The following is an 18,758-nucleotide window of genomic DNA, read 5'->3' on the forward strand; positions in this document are numbered from 1 at the left end:
GAATTGACTTGCTTTACCGACTGGTACCCTGTATTCACTAAACCCAAACTTTCCAAGAGTTATAAGAAAGATGAGGAGTACCTACAGATAATGAGTGTACTAGGAGATCGATGCTTAAACATTCCCAAACTTCTATCTGAGGATCTCCTATGTCATGCCGGGTTAAGTCCCGTTAAAATTAAGCTGAAGGAGAATGCTGGTAGATATTCTCATCTGTCCATACTTCTTGTTTTTCTTTTATTTATTATGTTACTTGATAACATTCTCATTTGGTTCCTTGTCTCTGCTTGCAGGTACTAGAGTCATGAACGCCCTATTTCTCCGTGAACTTTCCAAGACAAAGGCCGGGGGTTCTTCATCAGCTTCCCAGAAATCCATTACCCCGGCAGTCACGATGGGCCCAAAGGGAGATTGTTCTGCTGCTGAGAAAAAGAAAACAGGTTCCTGTTCTACTACCGCGAAGAAGCCTGCTAGCTCCCCTAGCTCCCCTACTGCTGCGAAGAAGAAGAAGGCAGGCTCCTCCTCCTCCGCCTCAGAGCGAGCCTCCTCGCCACCTCCTCGCGCCAAGTCCCCTCCTCCGTCTGGTAAGCAAAATGCATCCACTGATCTTAGTCCGTCAGCCCCTCAGCATGGCAAGCGCAAGATTTCTGAGATTTCTGTCGTATCGGTCTCTTCTCCAGAGGGGTCCGAGCCCGATGAGGGGCCTCCCCTCGCATCGGCGGTGTATCCTCTATACACTTCGGATTCGGCCATCGTGGGGCGGGGTCCTACTCCTCTAGCTCAGAAGATAATGTATCAGCTTCCTTCCGACGCCGATGCAGCGTTCATGGGTTCACTGGGGTGGTCAAACCTCCTCCGCCGGACATGCAGCAGTGTCACCGAGGTATACTTCTCCTTATAACCTTTAGATTGATGTTTAATATACATTTGATCTTCTTATCGTCTTTTCACCCTTGTCTACTTATGCAGGGCATGATGTACGTCGGGGAGTTGGCTGAGCGTGCTCACGCCGCTCGATCTGACTCTTGTCAAGAATTACGCGAGGTTCAGGCTCTCCGCGAACAGCTCCAGGCTACTATTGATGAGATGAAAGTGTCGCATGCCAAGGAGCTTTCGGAGTCCCAAGCTCAATTGTCGGAGTCCCAGATCCAGTGCGGCGAGCTCTCAAAACAGAAGCATGAGTCTCAGCGGCTGATAGAAGATCAAGCTAAAGAGATCAAGAAGCTAAAGAAAGAATTAAAGAACTCACAGGCTGAGCTTAAAGACGCCAAGGCACGACATGTTGCAGAAGCCTCCTCCTTCAAAGAGGAATTTCTCAAATCCGAAGAATTTGTCGAGATCTGTGGCCCGAAAGCTTTTCACTACCTTGGGGTGGGTTTCGAGGGTGCAGTCGGCCTTTTCCATGCTCAGAGCTATCCTCCGCCAGGCGCCCCTACTGACTTTATCGACTTCGAGGGCTTCATATCGAGTCTCCCCCCCCGATTCCTAGATTGAGCCCCTTTATTTATGTTATTTTCTGCATTGTTTTATTTTCCATAGGATTATGCGACTTTTGGGACGTTTACATTTGGTTCTTTCCTTTTGCGCACTTTTGACATGTACGAACTCGTTTTATTTATGCAACCTTGAGTATTTTGCATTTGAATTTACTGCTTCTCACGAGTTTGTCTCTGATACTATTAACCTGTTAGGGCAAATAAAATCATCACCCTCTAACTCCTCTGCTAGATCATACCTTAACAGGACAATAAAAATCAACCACCTTCCCCTGCTAACTCCTCTGCTAGGTGACACCTTAGCAGGAAAAAAAAAATCAACCACCTTCCCCTGCTAACTCCTCTGCTCGGTGACAGGAAAATAGAAATTCACCATCTCCACCCTCTAACTTCTCTGCTAGGTGACACCTTAGCAGGAAAATAAAAATCAACCACCTTCCCCCTCTAACTCCTCTACTAGACGATGCCTTAGTAGGAAAATAGAAATTAACACCATCACCCTCTACTCCTCTACTAGGCGATGCCTTTAGCAGGAAAATATAAATCAACACCATCATCCTCTAACTCCTCTGCTAGGTGACACCTTAGCAGGAAAATAGAAATCAACACCATCACCCTCTAACTTCTCTGCCAGGTCATACCTTAGCAGGAAAATAGAAATTCACCATCTCCACCCTCTAACTCCTCTGCTAGGTGACACCTTAGCAGGAAAATAGAAATCAACACCATCACCCTCTAACTCCTCTGCCAGGTCATACCTTAGCAGGATAATAGAAATTCACCATCTCCACCCTCTAACTCCTCTGCTAGGTGACACCTTAGCAGGAAAATAGAAATCAACACCATCACCCTCTAACTCCTCTGCCAGGTCATAGCTTAGAAGGAAAATAGAAATTCACCATCTCCACCCTCTAACTCCTCTGCTAGGTGACACCTTAGCAGGAAAATAGAAATTCACCATCTCCACCCTCTAACTCCTCTACTAGGTCATACCTTAGCAGGAAAATAAAAATCAACACCATCACCCTCTAACTCCTCTGCTAGGTCGGGCCTTAGCAGGAAAATAAAAATTCAACACCTCCACACTCTAACTCCTCTGCTAGGTCGGGCCTTAGCAGGAAAATAAAAATTCACCTCCCACACCCTCTAACTCCTCTGCTAAGCCAGGCCTTAGTAGGAAAATTTAATTTCTCCCATGCACTCTGCTCCTCTACTAGGCGATGCCATAGTAGGAAAATTTAATTTTTCTCCACCCCAACTCTGCTCCTCTGCTAGGCGATGCCTTAGCAGGAAAATTTAATTTTTCTCACTTTCATAATACACCACCATTCATGAACTGAAAAGAAGAACTTGATTTTATTGAATTCCAATGGATTACATAAGAAAGTTTAGAAAGTAAAATACATCGACGACAGAATCAAGAATAATACTTCCTAAGGTGATAAGCATTCCAAGGCCTCTTCAAAGCTTTGCCTTGCGTATTCTCTAAGTAATAGGCTCCAGAGCTCAGCCTCTCGATCACTTTGAAGGGACCCTCCCACTTTGGGTCCAGTTTTCCTCTCTACTCTTCTTGCACCTTCCTCAGAACCAAGTCACCCACCTGAAAGTTCCTCTGCACGACTCTTCGATTATAAGACTGTGCAATGCGGAAGAAGTAAGGCCTCAAGCGTCTGGCTGTCATTACCAACGCCAAAGCCAACTTTTCCAACCCCGAGTATCGGATCTCTGCCCCCTTGAGTGCATGCGAAACATAGTACACCGGCTGTTGAACTGATCCATCAAGCTTGACAAGGACCGAACTCACGGCCCCTTCAGTGGCAGATAAATATACCCACAAAGGCTCCCCCGCTGCCGGTTTGGCTAGAACAGGAAGCTCGGCAAGGTACTCCTTCAGTTCTGTGAAAGCCTTCTCGCAATCCGGCCCCCACTCAAATTTTTTCGCCTTTCGCAGGGTCCGGAAAAAAGGTAAACTTCTATGGGCGGATCTCGAGATAAAACGTGCCAGCGCAGCAATCCTCCCTGCCAACTGCTGAACATCTTTGGGCCCCTGAGGAGAGACCATATTTTGGATAGCTTGAACTTTCTCAGGGTTAGCCTCAATTCCCCTCTCCGTCACCATATAACCCAGAAACTTCCCACTCTTCACCCCAAATATACACTTCTGAGGGTTCAACTTCAGCCCATAGGACCTGAGGGTGGAAAAGGTCTCCACTAAGTCAGGTATGAGCAGGGCTGAATCCTTAGACTTTACCATGATGTCATCCACATACACTTCCACATTCCTCCCCATCTGCTTAGAAAAGACTTTATCCATCAACCGCTGATACGTGGCTCCGGCATTTTTTAGTCCGAAGGGCATGACCACGTAACAGAAAGTTCCTTCAGAGGTGATGAAACTTACTTTATCTTGATCCTCCACGGCCAAGGGGATTTGATGGTACCCCTGATAAGCGTCCAGCATGCACAAATACTGGTGTCCGGCTGTGGAGTCCACCAACTGATCTATCCGCGGCAAGGGATAACAATCTTTAGGACATGCCTTGTTGAGATCTCTGAAGTCCACACACATCCTCCATTTTCCCGAACTTTTCGGAACAAGAACGACATTCGAGAGCCAAGTAGGAAATTGTACCTCTCGAATGTGCCCAGCACTGAGCAACTCTCCCACCTCCTTTTTTATAACTATATCTTTCTCGGGCCCGAAGTGTCTTTTCTTCTGCTTCACGGGACGAGAATTCGGCAAGATGTTTAACCGATGTTCTGCTACATCTGGACTCGTCCCTGTGAGCTCTTGGGCTGACCAAGCGAACCTGTTGAGATTAGCTTGTAAACAAGTAATAGGTTTTTCCCTTACCTCTGGGTCAAGGTCAGGGGCTATTCTTAGAGTTTTCTTGTCAGGCCCCAATGTCACGATCTCCGGCTTCTCATCCATCACCTCATGAACCTCTCTCTTTACCACGGGCAACCCGCTTCGCCCCCTTCTAATCATATTGACCTCCACACGTGCCCTCTTCCCCTCTTCTTTCACTATCCCCTCATAACACCGACGAGCGACTTTCTGGTCCCCACATAAGACTCCAACCTCCCTCCCCACAGGAAACTTCAACTTCTGATGATACGTGGACGCTACAGCTCTGAAATCCTTTAGGGCTGGTCGCCCCAGAATTCCATTGTAAGCGGATGGGGTGTCCACCACAGTAAATGTCGTCATCTTGGTCACCCGCCGAGGCTCATGCCCCAAAGATAAAGGAAGGACAATTTGACCCAGCGGCGGGATGGCATGTCCTGCGAACCCATATAGACGAGTGGAGATTGGCTCAAACTCAAATCCTTCCACCTTCATCTGATCCAGAGTACTCTTGAACAGGATATTAACAGAGCTTCTATTATCAATAAAGATTCGTGCCACATCATAATTGGCAACGGTGGTCGTCACCACCAAGGTATCGTTATGAGGAGCCACAATGCCTCGGAGATCCTCTGGCCCAAAACTGATGACAGGATCATGGGGTAAGTTCGCACTCCTCGATATTTCAAAATTCTCCAACCTCCTCCCATGCGCCTTCCGCGCTCACCCGGAATCCCCATCAGTAGCACCCCCCGAGATCATATGAATTATTCCTCTCGTCGGGTGATTATCCTCATTCGTTCTCCTCCTCGGTTCAGCGGGCTCCCGAGGGACATCATGACCTCGAACCTCTCTCCTCGGCTCTTCGATCCTCGGATGTATCCATGGAGGGCCTCGACCCCGCCTAGAAGACGGGCGAGATCTCAGCTCACTCCCGGACGAGGACCCTTCTTGTCTACCCCGTGGCGGAGGTCGAGCACTGCTCTCAACCCTCTGCGACTTCTCCCCCCTCTCCCCCGACTCCCTCACCTCCATCACCTTATCCCGACTCCTATTCAGAGGAACATGTGATGAGAATTGTCTTCTACCTTTGGTTTTGTCCTCATCTCTTTCCCCTGCACCCCTCTTCTTTCCACCTCTCTCGGCTCCCTCCACCCTACTTCCTCCGGGCCAGTTTTCCATCCTCCTGTATCGTTGATCATTCTCCAAGTTTACATATTTCTCAGCTCGAGCCAACAAATCATCATAGCTCGACGGAGGCTTCTTGACCAACGACTTAAAAAACTCTCCTCCCCTTAGTCCTTGTGTAAAGGCACTTATCATGATGTCAGGGGTAGCCGATGGTATTTCTAGCGCTGCAGTGTTGAAGCGCTGGACAAACTCCCGCAACGTTTCAGCCTCTTGCTGTATCATCACAAACAAACTCAAATAGTTCTTTTGATGCCTCTTGCTGCTGGCAAATCGGTGCAAGAAGGCTGCAGAGAAATCCTCGAACGATTGTATGGAGTTGGGCTGCAGGGTATTAAACCATTGCTGGGCTGACCTCACCAACGTGCCCAGAAACACCCTGCACCTGACTCCGTCCGAATATTGGTGCAACAGAGCCGCATTCTCAAATCTCCCCAAGTGTTCCTCAGGGTCTGTATGTCCGTCATACTCTCCAACGTTTGATTGTCGGAAATTCGGAGGAAGCCCTTCCTCCAAGATGGCTAGTGAAAAAGGGCTTCCTCTCTTGGGTACCGGCGCCATGCTTCCCACCTGCTCCCTCAACCTCCTTATCTCTTTCCACATCTCTCCCATCTCACTAATCTCCCCACTCTGGAGGGGTTGCGTCTCTTCAACCCTGCTATGATGGACCTCAACATTTTCCTCCCGCTCCTGATGGGCGGCTTGTTCCTCTACAAACATAGACTCTTGATTCCTCTTCATGGCCTCATCCACTGTTCGGGTGATAAATTGGCTCAGCTGTTCCAGGGTCAAGTTTCCCACATTCTCATTGGGACGGGTTTGCTCGACCCTCGTCTCGTGGATGGGCTGCTCAGTTCTGGCCTCTTGACGAGGTTGTTCTTGTCTCGTCTCAAGATGCGGTTGTTCCTGTCCCGCCTCAGCGCGAGATGGTTCGGGTCCCCTCCGAGGACGCGATGATGCTGAGGTGGCTCTTCCACTCCCTCTCCTCCCTATCATCTCTACGTCTTAACTCAAAGATTCCCACAGACGGCGCCAAGTGATACTCACGGGAAATTTAGGGTCCGATCCACGCAAGCGTCACTAATCCAGACACGGGCTTCAAAATTACCCTGGGCCTGAAATCACAAATAAGACCGTTAGGAGGGGGCCAGGAGAGTATCCTGGCGTAGCCCCTCCGACGCTCAAGTCAGAGACTGAGGATATATGGGGGGAGCAGCTAAGGGCGCTGCTGAAAACAATATAGTGAATGAAATATCGTACGCTCAAACCTGGTATTTATAGGAGAATACCTGGGCTTGTCATGGGCCCTTCACCTGTGGGCTACCTGTGGGCCTTAGATATGGGCCGGGGGTTTGGGCCAGATCTTGATGGGCTCATCCATAGGATATCAGGTATTATATAATATTTATCAGATTTAGTGAGATTTGATTTTATCTATATAAAATTTACTAATCCATGATTTTAAAGAACCAGAAATAAGAGAATTATTTCTCTTTATATTGTCTGTCAATTTTAAAGAACCAGAAATAAGAGAATTATTTCTCTTTGTATTGTCTGTCATATTGTTCTATCATTCATTGTTCATGTTCCCTTCCTGATCAAGTACATGTAGTGATTCGATCTTCCTGAAGTGATTGATATATGGCATTACCCCTTGCACTTGATGATTGTCATACTTGAACGGTGAACCTACGGTAGTCCAAAAACGAACCTCGTGAGTTTATCTGACCTTTTTGCCCATCTGCAATTGATGGTGATATTGAGGACTACAGAGCTTCAGTACTTGGACTTGACTGAAATTTATTTAACATGAAGTGGAAAAAGGAATGTTTGTTATACGCAAAGGACAGAATCAGTGCACTACCAAATATTAGAATACATATCAATTATCTGGTCTGCTCCATATTCTGCTCATTTAAATCCATTGACCAGTATCATCTACACCATACACCATCAAACAGAAATCAAGAAGTCGCTCCAAAGAGTACAACAATGAAGCATGCCTTTCGTATATGAGATTTCCTTTACACACGAACCATATGTGACAGAAAGCAGGAGCTTCCATGCGCATGTGGAGCACATTCTTAGACTTGGGCTCTTTAATTTTTCCGCCAAGCTAAACAATGGGGGAGCACATGGATGAATTCAGCATATGCCATAAAATTGACAAACAATTCTTTATCTTACGAGTGTCAACCCAGTTATTAGCAATCGCAAGTAGCAGCGGAAAATGTGAAATGTAAAGAAACGAGTTTGCAACCTGGAATTGAAGGGTGATTATGCTGTCATGTCATGTTTGTCCAGTCTGAGAACCCATATCAAACCAAATGAGGACCTCTATTTTCTTTCAATTCTCTTAAATTTAAACTTTCAGTGACAACTATCGAAGTTGCTACTGAAGTTGACTGAATTACTAATAAAGAGATTGAAGTTATTCATGGGAGACTACAACCTGTAATACTATTATTTGAAGGAAAAATAGCGAGTCATGCAAATGAATTATTGCCACAAAAAATGAATGATATTTTTTGGGTTATTCAAGATTGGGCTATTCCTCATAGTCATAAGCACAGCTCTTTGGTACTGTACCTAGAAAAAGATTTATTGGCAGCAGCTCCCATGACAAGCCATTTGATATCATGCTAAGATATTAACCGCACAATTACCTTTCTCAATAGATTCCATCTCTATGCAAATTTTCTCTGCTCGTACCTAAGTGAGAAGAAAATGGGTTCACAGAACTAAGCTGAAGCAAGTGCACAGTTTCATGATTTTTGGAAGAATGCAATTTCGGAATTGAACTAGGGAATAAAGTAAAATAAGCACGAAATCAAACTTTAGGCATGCTGTTAATTAGCAATAAAGAAAGGTTGGCCATAACGAAAATGGATAGTGCTTATTGCCTAATTCTTCTTCCAAATCAAGTACACATTTTGTATCATGTATGTATATGCATGCATGTACTTATACGTATGGGTGAATGAATGTTTTGTATGCTTGTCTGCACAATCATAAATGTGTGTTTTTAATATGAACTACGAAGGAATTACACAGTGATTGAAGAAAAAATGATCTCTTTTGCAGAAAAAGCAATAGAAAATACCCCGGCTAGTTCAGAAATCTGAAAAATACTTGTTCATGGTCGCATCCATCTCCTGCCTCTCGTTTGCATGAAACGCTTTAACTTGGTGCTCTTCCAGCAGTTTAGTTGGAACTTTAGTACATACTATGAACCATTATATAAAAGATTATTCAGTAATGTCAGACGTACGTCGGTTAATAAAGGATTCATATGACCATTCAAATGCAAATTAAAGCTGGTAACAAACAATAACGGCAAGAGGATTCAATCCCAACGGTAGAAGTAAAAGAAAGTAGAACCAACTGATGACACAAGATTATAGTCATAATCTTCAGTTTAATTGTAACTTGAAAGGCAAACCATCACTGATATGATCCATACATTACAAAGAGAAAAATAGATGACTTTTTTCTCAACCTAAAATTATGTGCATGTTCACCACCATAAACTCGAGATATTCATAAATCTTGGGCAAAAATAATTTCATTCAAACACACATGCGAAATACCATTCACATACTTCACTTCCACACAGAAAAACTGATCAAGATCCAAGCAAAACAATAATACAACAGATTAACAGATGAAATCTTCCGAAAAAACACGACAAAGAAAAATTTGAATGTCATCTCCGAAAGAAAATTAAGGAGTCCAATGTACAATAAATAATAATCATCAATGCACTAACGCATAGGTATTTTCTGATCTGGTTGATGAACATGCAGTATACTTTCATCCCTCTTGAGTTCCTCAATGCATACATCAAAACTGGATAACTCTCCTTCACATCTTTTCCGAAAGCAACGTACATCACATCCTCTTTCATATACGATGGCCTGCTAGGCTCTTCTTCCTCCACAATTTCATTACCACAATACCACCCACACCCTGCCCTCTACCTGATGAATGTATCAGCCTCTGAACACCTTATTCTGTCCATGGACAGTGGAATTTCCACCACAGCCATCACATATTAACTTCAAACCACTCTTACAACGATCTCTATCCCAATAATGCAGAATCCAAAAAAAAATTGGAACTCTGTTTATGGGATGAGCGTTCGCGAATTATATTAGATAACTATATAGTTTTTTGCATTCACTTCCCTAGTAAAAGTCTTCCTCTTCCCGTCCCGGGTCATACTCCGGTGCAATAAATTTAGCATTTATCTTCGTTATATGTTATAATTTTTGCATTTGACAAAGAGAAGTTAGCGTCAAATACAACATAAGTCCATATGATTATTACTTACGGGCGTGCAAAACACACATGATGCCATGTATCATGTACGTAATCTATTGAATTATTAATTTTTTTAATAATTAAATTTTATTAAGCTGTAAAAAACAAATGATTATTAAAATAATTATATAAAAGATAAATGGGAAGAAAGTTATGAAAGAAGATTTTTACAAATGAGAAAAATTACAATATAATATATTCTATTTTTTTATGTCTTTCTTATTTCAGGGTTAGTTTTGGAAGTTCACTGTTTTTATACTGTCTTTTTACTTTATTAAATAAAATAAATATAGTAAGAGACATTATTACGTTGGGAAAATTAATTTTAAATATATGTATATGGTTCTACTTACCGTGCACAGTCGCACAGATCCAAAACCAAACTTTACCAACATACAATGTCTAGAATTTGAGCCAAATCGAGGCCCAAATAGAATCGCAGCCCATCTCCGTGGTACACGTCCACACGCGACCACATCCAAATTTCTGCACTATAGTCTATAAATACCCTTTCGACTTCCCGTTCTCCCTCCATTTCCAGTCATCACACACACACTTCAGCAGTACGAAAATCATAATTCTACGTCTCCCGACGTTTACATATAATCTATTTTGAGTTGCGAATTGCGATCGATTGGATGAAGATGAAGATCAACAAAGCCTGCGATTTGAGCTCCATATCCGTTCTTCCCCCTCAATCTAGGTTTCATTTCTTCTGCATTACGTTTTCTTATATATTGAGACTTTGTACTGCTAATATATCCTAAAATTTCTGATACATACTTCGAATTATCTATTGGATGTGTATGGATTTCGAAGTTCGAGTTAAATTTTATCAGTAAGGGAATCGAATTTGCTTTTTGTGCTGTATGAAATAATAACTTAGGCAGCTGATTGTTAAGGTTTTGCTATTGTGGATATTTATATGCCAAATCTCTGGGAGGAATTCAGTGATAGGACACGTGTGATGAAAAATTGATGAGATCAGTGTTCCTTGTTTTATGGATGAGTGTTATGCAGTCATATTGAAGGTTTAACGCTCTGCGTTTATGCTGTAATTAGGAGATCAGTTGCAGTACACAACGGATCAGAGTCTTCCTCGATCTTCGGTAGAAATCGAGCCGCATCAGATCTGCGACCACAACAGTCACAACAGTCGTTATCACAGGGGATTTCATCTCAGCATGGTCTCTTTTCTCAGTTTTCACAAAATTCTCAGGATGAGATCCTCACTAGCGAGGTGGTTACAATATAACATATGTGCTTATGAATACAATGTATATACTGATGTGCAATAACATATTCAAATATTTAATTAGATGCATTTGTTATTGCAAACCTGATGTTTCCAAATCATTGAAGGTTAAATTTATTTTACTTTGGTTTACAAGAAATTGCAGAGGATCCGCAGATAACACGGGTGCATGCAAAACGTAAATTTTTGTTTGTTTCTGCTTCTATACTTGCTAATATTCTGCCAATTCCTTTTTTGTGGTTTCTGTAGAGTGATACTACACATGAGCTTGTCTAATTGATTCATGTTTTAATTGATGTGATAAACAGAATGAGAACTCTGACTTTCTTATATTGTCTACATAATATTTCACGTGCCTTGATGTATGCAAAACTCTTTCTCCTTTTTATTATGAATAAAAAAGAACTAATTTCTTCCTAGAGCATTTGTTGCTTTGTTGGTTTATACCACTTGAATCTTTCTAAAATGTGTGTAAATTTTAATGAGTGTGTTTGAATTTTAATATAGAAAATAGGATCTCAAGAAAGAGAGAATTCGTTGAAGAGGACATCTTGCTTGCCTCCAATCAACTGCACACGAGAAGAGACACAGATGATGATGATACCTAAAACTTCCAGCACTTTAATACGCAAGTGGACTGGCCAAGATTACAAATGTATGAACTAGAATGACTAACGTGGATAGCATAGTTTGTTATTTTCATCATGAAGATGGGAATGCATTACTGAGTCTTTTAGGAGTTAAACAAAGAAGGAAATACGGCAGTTTATATTCTTTTAAAAAGGCATAAGGTTTTGTTGTCTGATTTAAAATAATGAAACCCAAAGATAGTATTATCATCATCATGATGTTACAGTTGATCACTGATGTATCTTTTGTTTTACTCGAGCAGGCCAGATCAGTGAAGAGCTTGAACACAGAATTGGAATGGTAGAAACTTCACTTAGCAGGCTTGGAATGATCTTGGACTCAGTTCAGAGTGACATCATGCAAGGGAACAAGGGTACAAAAGAAGTAGCATTAGAGAGTGAGTGTTACGTATCTATGGATTGTTAATGAAATACAAAATAGCTATACTATGGAATGGTTCTTTGTGCATCACCTGTGACGGTTGCACTTCAAACTGTGTTGCCTCTCCACTCGAGGAATACTGTAGTTCTACTGGAGGTTGCGTGAATTCTTACTTTATGGTTTCTTCAGAGGATGATGTAGATTTTTCAAGAAAAATTTAAGTCTTATATTTCCTGGAGTAGCCTGCTGTATAGAGCTATACATAAAAAGACAAGATGCAACGTATAAATTTCATAAAATGTTAGTAATGACACTTGACTAATTAATTCATAATTCGTGCACAGTGGAAGGTGTGAGGCAGAAGTTAATCGCTCTCGATGATTCAATGCTGTTAATGGTAACTAGACCGTAACAGATTCTCTGATGTCTTCTCTTGTCATTATTGTTGCATAAATAGAAAACTAAAATCTAATTCAACCTGTGCTTTCTCCAGAGCAAAGGACAAGAAGATATAAAAACTCGACTTGACTTGGGTTTGACATCCGTGTCTGATCGAATCAAGCAGAGTAAAAGCAACCAAGAGAATTACAGGGAAATATTTTCAATGCTTTCATCTCTATCGGAGAAAATTGACACTCAAATGACAAAGCTGCAGCACAACCTCTTCAAGAATTTCAGCAAAGATATGCAGGCATGCATGTGTTAAACAATGTAGTTGGAAAATGCAAATGTTTGGAGGACATGATCTTAGATTCTATGAGACATTTTTGAATTAATATATAGACAGCTACTGACAACGGAATCCAGCATGGTTGCTTGATGATAAATTTTTCAACCATTTGCAGGCAATTGCTTGTAACATGAAGAAGTTTATACAATTACAAGAAACTCCTCCCATTCACGGGCGTGAGGTACTCTTTCTATGGAGAGATGGACAACTACCTGACCTTTAGGTGTTTAAAGTATCTAGAAGAACTTTAAGAATGTCTGCATATTTGTCGCTTGCAGGCTGCCAAAGTTTGTGCCACCATGCAGGAAGTGTTTTTCCCTAACGAGTATGTATTCTTGGCTCCCCTTATCTGCTCTATATTTTGTCTTCTATTTAATCTATCACACAAAAATCTTCCAAAACGTATCATCCCAAGCCAATTCTGTTTAACATGTGGGATTCAAGAAAACAAAACTTCTTATGATTTTTTTGGTTCTCTACCAATATTTATAATATTCTTGGTATTTTATCGAAATTAATGTTTTTTCCCTTGTTTGTAGTGCAACAATGCATGTGAAAGCACAGCAAGCTTATTTACTCCCGAAGGATGAAATGGGCAGATGGACGTCTGTAAAACCCAAGCAAGCAACTTTTGAAGTTGGAAATTGTAACAATATCATTAACCAGGTAAAAGTGTTGTTGAATTTACTGGTGCTATATTACAAACTTAAATTGCTAGCTGCAGAAACCTCAACTGGCTAATAGTAAATGAATATCGGTTTAGGAACGGGAATGGAGAGTTTTGATTGAATCGGATGAGGAGCTTGATGGAGGTTTCTCCTGCTTGCTTAAAGAAAAGGGGAGAGGTATCCTCTCCGTGATATCTTCTAGAACGGCTTTTGTTGATTTATCCGAATGCAGTAATTGATATTTCTGACCTAAGTTGATGATTATAGAATGTCTGCTTGTTTTGGTTAGATAATGAGGAATATTCGTCCGAGGCGGTGGAGGAGGAGACTGCACGGATACTTAGGAATGCCAGGAAAAGAAAGAGGAAACACAGCAATACCATCATTATAAACTGAAGGTATATTGGCATTGCTAATGGCAATCCAATTTCTCATCCTGTGAATCTAGATCTGTGAGATGTGTGATTTATTTTTTTTGAATTCCTATGAAAGGCCTCATTCCTATCATCACGTGGAGTGTGAGATTGAAAATATACCTTTTGAAATAGGATATCTAGAGATTTATTAATGCCCCATGTTTTAAATTGCCCAAGTAACTGCCAAATTTTCATCCTCGGATCGTTTCCTTAGGTTTAAGTTTTGTTTCCTGAGGTAAAAAAGCGCCAGTCGTTTGCTACTACGTAAAAACCCGATTTCATGTGTACTATCCAAAATACATCTCCAGCTCCAAAATTCTTGACTCCCATTTTTTAAAAAAGAAATCTTTGCCCCCTCCCCGTCTACTTTTTTACACTGGAGTAAATATTTAAGAGAAAAGGACGATGTTTAATTTGTGCATTAATCTTTGTTCTTCAGACTAACACCACTGAGCACGGCATGAAGAAATTACTAGTCTTTTGTTATTGGAGGAAGCCTTAAAAGCTAATTGTGAATAAAAATTATATTTTTAATTCTTCCGCAACTCAACTCTGGTTTGTTAATTCACCAATTCTTTGAACTGTCTTTTGTAAGTACGTCATTTCACGTGCTAGCATTTTTCGTATTTGACAAATCTTTTTGTACATTTATAATTTCCTCCATTTTCTTCTTTTTAGTTCTGAAAGATAAGAAAGAAAGGCTTCTATCCAAGTTAAAGTTGTCAAAGAAGTGTAGTTCATTAGTGAGGAAAACGTTTGTTTCCTCACTCACGCCTGTTCTTAATAGATGCATTTGCCCGCAAGTGGGATGAATGGATGGAACAAGATAAAGAAGGAACATAATTACATCCACGTAGACAAAACCCAAATCGGTAATTACATGCCACAAATAATTCCACTGAGATCTTGTATCATACTTCTTCACTCCATCTCATATTATTAAATGATGTGTATTAATATTAAATTAAAACTCATTTACTACACCTAATAAACTATGAAATGAAATATGCCTAGAATAAAACGAGAGGAAATTGAGGAATAAACGAAATTAATTAATAAACAAAAATAACATCTCATTTATTGCAAACCTGCAACCACGTCAATGGGCAACTGTGTGAGCACGAAGAAATTTTCTCCTGCCCAGTGCACTAGTATTTTTTCAAAGGCTTCAGACAACTCGATCGCGCAGGTCGCCATCAGGTCAAGACTATTAAGCAAGAATCTATAAAATAAAGTTTTTAAAAAAAGTCTGGGAGAAAATTTGGGGATTTTTTAGATATAATTCTTACAATTTTAAAATATAATACATTTATTCAAAATATAATATAATATAATAATAAATATGTTTTAAAAGTGACGAAAGGATTAGGTGTAAAGATTATGTTATGAATAAATAGAATTTTTTTCGAAAACACAGAGAAAATGATACCATACGATTAAAAACTCACAACCCGATTCAAGTACTTGCCGGAATTACTCAAACTTGACTCGGGCTCATTTAAATCCGAGATCGATGCACATAAAAGTTAGCATAAGCCACTGGAAAACCAGAATATAGTCTTGGCTTGCAAATCGTGATGCAAAACACAGATTCACATGGAATACAAGGAGTGAGATTACAAGCAGCAATCCAATCCAATCCAACAACAAGAAGCTATGAGGTTACACTTGATGTCTTATATTTAGCAGGGACGCGATAATTTTATTCTCTGAGAAAAAAGTCATTTTCATGATAATAGGATTCAAAACCAACTCAGAGATCATCAATCCAATCACCATAGATTTTGCTAATTTTATCTGGACCTTTCCATTTCTGAGTTGGTCTGTGCCCAGTCTTCTGTGCCATAGTAGGCAACCTTTGTGATGGAACTCCAACATGATACACATCCGAATGAGGAACAGAAGGGACAGTTGCGACAACAGCGTCGACTGAAGTTTTAGGAGGGACTGTTCCATGCTTGGCATCAGGAGTAGAAGAATCTACGGCTTCTGCATCTGATGCCCCTCCACCAAAATGATGCAGTTCTGTCTCAGGACGATTCAAATAATGTTATAAACTCACAGACTCGTACAATAAATGGACAGATTACGAAAGAAACGAGGAAATTTTTTACTGGAAGCAGGGTTAGATTGCCATGGATTAACTTGGTTTGATTGATCCTTCATCTATTGCCAAAAGCAAAGAGCTTGGGTTCAAAATAATTCACTAGTAAACAGCCTGAGAAACACGTGCATGTCATCAATTCATCAACTCCTTTAACCAATTGATAGCTTAAGGCTCAATATCATGAATCCATGATATTTGTAAATTTTGGAGACAACAATTAGCTCGTAAATGTTGAGCAATAAGCTGCACTAGACGTATCAATCGCTTATTCAAAAGGTGATTCTTAATGTCACTTGAAGGATTTCGTGCGGGTGTCACTTCAGTGGTTTAATCAGATGGCACAAAAAATTACTTTTATCATAAAGTCCCAACGAGGACATTTTTGTGGTTTCCATAAGAGAGCACAGATAGAAATTCCAAAAAAATTCATTTAGGGTAGTAAAACGAATTGAATCGGTATTTTGCTGACTAGTGCATTCATGGAAAAGAACATGGGGTAGAGGGGATGGGTACACCACCAAAGATTTGAAGGGCAAAGCAGCCTGTATTTATTGTTGTCATATAATTCATCAATGCATTTTGATTACTATGATACGGCTCTCAAGCAATTAAAATCACATTTCATATCATAAAAGGCTTATGAAATTATATGATGCAAAAAAAATCCAAGCTCAACTACCACACGTTGAACATAAGATCTTTACATAAAGCATGAAATGCATTCGCTCAGTATTGAAAATAGGTAAGAAAATCTCAAATTCATAACTAAAAGCAGCAAAAAGAACGAATTTGATGTGCTTCCGTTGGGGATTAAAAATGCTAGTATAAAATTATACCTGCAGCTCCATGAGCAAAATGACACTTGCTACCAAAGGGACAATACCCTGTTAGTTCCCACTTGTTACAAATCCTTGTTTTCCAATTGGAAGGCTTCAAGTTTGATCCACTTCCATTTCCACCATATCCACCACCACTTCCCGGGCCCAGACTTATCGCAACACTTTCACGGGATTTTGATTGCTCGTCATGAAGGAAAGTACAGTTCTCACCATATGGACATCCTTCCTCGGTATAAAATTTTTTGCAATGCCGCCCTTTATAAGACCTCTGTGCATCGTCACTAACCCCAAATATCGGTATCTGAAATTCCTCCCTCGGCTCCGACAACATGGGCCGCTCATCATCATTGCCAGCCACGATTTCTTGCCAATTCGGGGGAGGTTTCCTAAGTTCTTCAATGCTATGGGCAAAATTGCAGTTGGTGATATATGGACAAGTGCCAGCTCTAAATTTGCAACACAGTTTGGTTTTATAGAACATCTTTCCAATGGCTCTGGACCGGTTAGAAGCTGTCACATCCACTGATTGGGAACTCCTGGATCTTTTACTTGGAGGTTCACTTCCCGATCGAGATTGGGATGACCTCCCCTCATAATTCAAATTTGTATTCATGTCCATGGAGGCTTCTCCATTCCACATCCCATACTCATCTTCAGTTGCCCAAATAGCATGATCAGTGGACCCAGGACTCCAATTCTCATCAACACCATTTCCGGAGTTTCCGGTTAGTATTTGCACAACATTTCCACCAGAAAATCCATTTTCTCGGCGATAATCCATTTCCACAGTATAACACCGCCACTCAAATGTATATACAAACAGGTAAAACTAATGGGAACTAAATCTAAAAAAGGTGCAACCAACAAGAACCTTGGATTCCTTATAACTCATTCAATGACCCTCGATGTACATATACGTAGATAAAGAACAAAAGCTTTATACCAATTGACTAAATGCTCCAAATTACAACAGAAGTTGAAGAAATAGTAACAAAGTTAGATTAGTAGTAAACTTCGAATTACCTAACTTTTCTCAACTGTAAAATTGCACATTTCAAGAACCCGGCAGATTCGCAAACTGGGTACTTCATATACCCTATACGAACTCAAGAAAAATCCAATCTTTATAAAGAAATACAGCAGATGAAAGAAACGATGCAGCTAATAATCAAGAAACGAAGTTAAGAAGAGAGATTAGCAACCAAATCGCAAGTGGGTTTCAGATCTGAAAATATGAAGCTCACTCAGAAACTAGAGTTGATTAATAGTATTAACTGAAATTACCGTGACCAAAAACTGGAAACTTATGCAACAGGAAGATGAGAGAGAAGAATTTGGTAGAGTATAACGAAAAAAAAAGTGACAAAAAGTCCCACAAATTGAAATCTGCAGACGGTGCTGTACCCTCCCATCTCATCCACAATCGATTCAGGTTGGAATTACCCAGTACTGTAGCAACAAATCGGTTTGCTGGGGGTTGTAAGATATTTTGATTGTTTTTACTTTCTTTTTGTTTTTGTTTTTGTTTTTTTTTAGCTTTCCTTTTGCATTTTCGGGCTTTCTGTGTTCATTTGTCCACCTTCATTACAACATGCGGAAAATATGGAAACAAAAAAAAATTTAATAACAAACATGATTTTTATATTTTTACATAACGTGATCTAATCTATCAAATATCATTTTGTTCCAAAAAATGTAAATCCAAACAAATGATAAAAATTGAAATAATGATTTATCATATTTAGTACTATTATAAGAGTGCAAGAAAGCATTTTGATATATGACGTTGATATTTTTTTCTCTCATTACATCAATTAAATGATAAATATGCTCCTGAAATTAAAAACATTACATCTTGAAGATCTAAGATAATACTT

General features: G+C 40.4%; 4 protein-coding genes across 5 annotated transcripts in view; 2 read left to right on the plus strand and 2 right to left on the minus strand.

Annotated features, from left to right (window-relative positions):
- Nucleotides 1–130: 130 nt before the first annotated feature.
- Nucleotides 131–1,494, plus strand: LOC142513952 (uncharacterized). The gene is made up of 2 exons (XM_075619744.1): nucleotides 131–883; nucleotides 970–1,494. The coding sequence occupies exons 1-2, from the start codon at nucleotides 194–196 to the stop codon at nucleotides 1,492–1,494; spliced, it is 1,215 nt and encodes a 404-aa protein (XP_075475859.1). The 5' UTR covers nucleotides 131–193.
- Nucleotides 1,495–3,057: 1,563 nt separating this feature from the next.
- The window catches only part of LOC142513968 (uncharacterized), a 103,663-nt gene continuing 87,962 nt past the window's right edge, over nucleotides 3,058–18,758 (minus strand). The window contains exons 2-3 of the mRNA XM_075619745.1: nucleotides 5,072–6,845; nucleotides 3,058–4,987 (exon numbers count right to left, since the gene is read on the minus strand). Of these exons, the coding sequence (XP_075475860.1) occupies nucleotides 3,058–4,987; nucleotides 5,072–6,528 (3,387 nt within the window). The 5' untranslated portion in view covers nucleotides 6,529–6,845. The remainder of the gene's footprint in view (nucleotides 4,988–5,071; nucleotides 6,846–18,758) is intronic.
- LOC142520221 (putative recombination initiation defects 3) lies at nucleotides 10,291–14,734 on the plus strand. Of its 2 annotated transcripts, none has more exons than XM_075623227.1 (12): nucleotides 10,291–10,558; nucleotides 10,918–11,095; nucleotides 11,618–11,765; nucleotides 12,003–12,137; nucleotides 12,466–12,518; nucleotides 12,615–12,812; nucleotides 12,967–13,032; nucleotides 13,130–13,176; nucleotides 13,391–13,517; nucleotides 13,615–13,696; nucleotides 13,809–13,917; nucleotides 14,614–14,734. In XM_075623227.1, the coding sequence occupies exons 1-11, from the start codon at nucleotides 10,494–10,496 to the stop codon at nucleotides 13,913–13,915; spliced, it is 1,206 nt and encodes a 401-aa protein (XP_075479342.1). In that variant the 5' UTR covers nucleotides 10,291–10,493; the 3' UTR covers nucleotides 13,916–13,917; nucleotides 14,614–14,734. The 2 variants fall into 2 exon arrangements, with proteins under 2 accessions (XP_075479342.1, XP_075479337.1); XM_075623222.1 differs by lacking the exon at nucleotides 14,614–14,734 and adding an exon at nucleotides 14,375–14,591.
- Nucleotides 15,481–18,419, minus strand: LOC142552971 (zinc finger CCCH domain-containing protein 12-like). The gene is made up of 2 exons (XM_075662922.1): nucleotides 16,879–18,419; nucleotides 15,481–15,960 (listed from the first exon to the last, which is right to left on the minus strand). Exons 1-2 carry the CDS (start codon nucleotides 17,660–17,662, stop codon nucleotides 15,689–15,691), a joined length of 1,056 nt encoding a protein of 351 aa, XP_075519037.1. The 5' UTR covers nucleotides 17,663–18,419; the 3' UTR covers nucleotides 15,481–15,688.

Source organism: Primulina tabacum, chromosome 1 (genome assembly GCF_025594145.1).
Source record: "Primulina tabacum isolate GXHZ01 chromosome 1, ASM2559414v2, whole genome shotgun sequence".
Taxonomy (NCBI): Eukaryota; Viridiplantae; Streptophyta; class Magnoliopsida; order Lamiales; family Gesneriaceae; genus Primulina; species Primulina tabacum.

Coding starts and splice junctions, on each gene's coding strand:
- LOC142520221 (XM_075623227.1), top strand. CDS start 10,494: ATGAAGATGAAGATCAACAAAGCCTGCGATTTGAGCTCCATATCCGTT. Junction 12,519..12,614: donor ATGATTCAATGCTGTTAATG/GTAACTAGACCG, acceptor TGCTTTCTCCAG/AGCAAAGGACAAGAAGATAT. Junction 13,177..13,390: donor GAAGTGTTTTTCCCTAACGA/GTATGTATTCTT, acceptor CCTTGTTTGTAG/TGCAACAATGCATGTGAAAG.
- LOC142552971 (XM_075662922.1), bottom strand. CDS start 17,662: ATGGATTATCGCCGAGAAAATGGATTTTCTGGTGGAAATGTTGTGCAA. Junction 15,961..16,878: donor TTTTGCTCATGGAGCTGCAG/GTATAATTTTAT, acceptor GTCCTGAGACAG/AACTGCATCATTTTGGTGGA.
- LOC142513952 (XM_075619744.1), top strand. CDS start 194: ATGCTGGTAGATATTCTCATCTGTCCATACTTCTTGTTTTTCTTTTAT. Junction 884..969: donor CATGCAGCAGTGTCACCGAG/GTATACTTCTCC, acceptor CTACTTATGCAG/GGCATGATGTACGTCGGGGA.